Here is a 2,041-nt window from a genome sequence, read left to right on the forward strand (position 1 = left end):
TATACGCGCAAACAAATTCTCTTACTTTTGGTTATGCCAAATAAACTTTGTATAGGCTCACATAATAAAAATATCTCATAATTTACCACATATTGCGTTCAGCGTATGTTTAGAAGCAAATGTAAATACATCCTTTTCAATAGTTCCATCGACATCCTTTAAGGTCTTGGTCATGAGTTGTCGCTCCACAATTAAAACATCAACATACTTTCGCAATACATTGAAATGAAATGCAGACGTCAGTATCTTACGTCGTGAGTGCCACTTGGCACCTAATATATAAATAAAATTATGGATTGCATCATGTTTTGAATAATTTTCAACGCAAATATTTATTAGCGCTGAATTCTGTAGGGTTATCGCGCGATAACCCTACAGAATAAAGTTAAANCATAACCCTATAGAATAAAGTTAAATAAGGCCAATATCGCTCGCCTGCTTCCTGCGATTACTTCTCGCGCTTTTGAATTTATCATTCAACTAATAATCTTTAGTAGACTTATAGTTTCAGATTGATTTCGTTTTGTCACTTGTCTTAGTAAGTAGTTGTCGAAAAATTGCGAGGTAGAATAAAAGAGAATTCTTAAACTCTGTTTTATTTGTTTGCTTCTTCTTTATGCGCTACATCGATAACAGCAATTTCGGCGTAAATTCACATGTTGTCATGTCTTTATCAAAATTATGAATGCACAGGAAAAAATATGTCTCACGGCAAGGTTTAATTGCTATTCATATGTGACCGGAGACATATATATTTACATTAGATCTCACTTGCAAACTCGTGAGCTTACAATGAATAAGTGATACGGCTTTATCAGCTTGAGAAAATCTTTAAGTTTGTGTATGTGTAGAATTATATATTTTCCAACATTACTATACGATACTTTTTTTCATCGTAATAAATGTATAATGAATTATATGCTCCAGTTCATAGTACTTATTAATTTGAAGCGTACGTCCGAAAGTTGAACATAAGGAGTGTTTTCAAAAGTGGGAGGATCTCTGGAAGAAAGTTATGGCTTCCAAAAAGAAGTACATTGGAGGGAACACGACGTTATTGGCCAAAAATTAACTCTTTCTTCTGCTACATCGCTAAGTCGGATATTTTCTGTGCAGACGTCGTATATGCGTCTATTTATGATATTCATTTTTGCTACATTACCTCCGCTGGTAAGAAGTCCAGTATTTAGCCCAGGAATTAATATTTTGTATATGATACTTTTTTTTATATGCTTCGTATTGTTCAATATTACTTGGAATCATAAGAGATCACATTTAAAGATATGTAATTTATACTCTGATAACTGCGAATCGAAATTAAAAAACAACTTGTATCAGATTTTTTAGACAACCAATTAGCACTATGGAAGAGAGACTTTAACATTTTGATACTTCTCGAGATATCTGATAAAACGACTTATTTTTATAAGTCTATCGTTGTATCATGTTAATCGGTTAAAATTAATTTTTCAATCGGATACTTACGTGCATATTATATATATACTGTCATCTTATTTTTTTGACGTAAGACGTTCGTGCAAATATATGTATGTAGTATAAGTCTTCACTATAATGGCGGTCCGTGGAGTAGATATTATGGAATTTATTCCGTATTATGAAGAATATTTTGGATATATTTCGAATAACAGATATACACACAAAAATAAAACTTATTATATAAACTAGAACGAATGTATATTTTAACTTCTTTATACAATCCGCAAAACTTCTTATCAATAGAGATTCTTATGAATAGAGATACACTTTAGTCTTCATTTTGCAAATATGTTTACGCTTCTCTGTTCTATTTTCAAATCCCGTCTATCTTGCTTTCCACATATTTTCTTCTACATAATCTCCGACGTATGCCACTTCGTATTAATACGCTGCGATATAATGGGTACAAAGATAACACTTGAACAAGGACTTATAGTTTCGCAAAAAATTCCAGTTTCACAAGGCAAGGTTTACACATGGCAAGGTTCACAATACGCATAAATTACAATACTTAACGCACATGTTACTATTTATATTCCTTACA

The 2,041-nt window shown here is 32.0% G+C and overlaps 1 protein-coding gene across 1 annotated transcript; it reads right to left on the reverse strand.

Moving 5' to 3' along the window:
• Positions 1-62: 62 nt before the first annotated feature.
• On the reverse strand, positions 63-1,384 carry LOC106749989 (cytochrome P450 4C1-like). The gene is made up of 3 exons (XM_014629990.1): positions 1,330-1,384; positions 1,163-1,252; positions 63-272 (listed from the first exon to the last, which is right to left on the reverse strand). The coding sequence occupies exons 1-3, from the start codon at positions 1,382-1,384 to the stop codon at positions 76-78; spliced, it is 342 nt and encodes a 113-aa protein (XP_014485476.1). The 3' UTR covers positions 63-75.
• Positions 1,385-2,041: the final 657 nt, after the last annotated feature.

This window comes from Dinoponera quadriceps, unplaced genomic scaffold (genome assembly GCF_001313825.1).
Source record: "Dinoponera quadriceps isolate SergipeBrazil2010 unplaced genomic scaffold, ASM131382v1 scaffold4870, whole genome shotgun sequence".
In the NCBI taxonomy this organism is placed as follows: domain Eukaryota; kingdom Metazoa; phylum Arthropoda; class Insecta; order Hymenoptera; family Formicidae; genus Dinoponera; species Dinoponera quadriceps.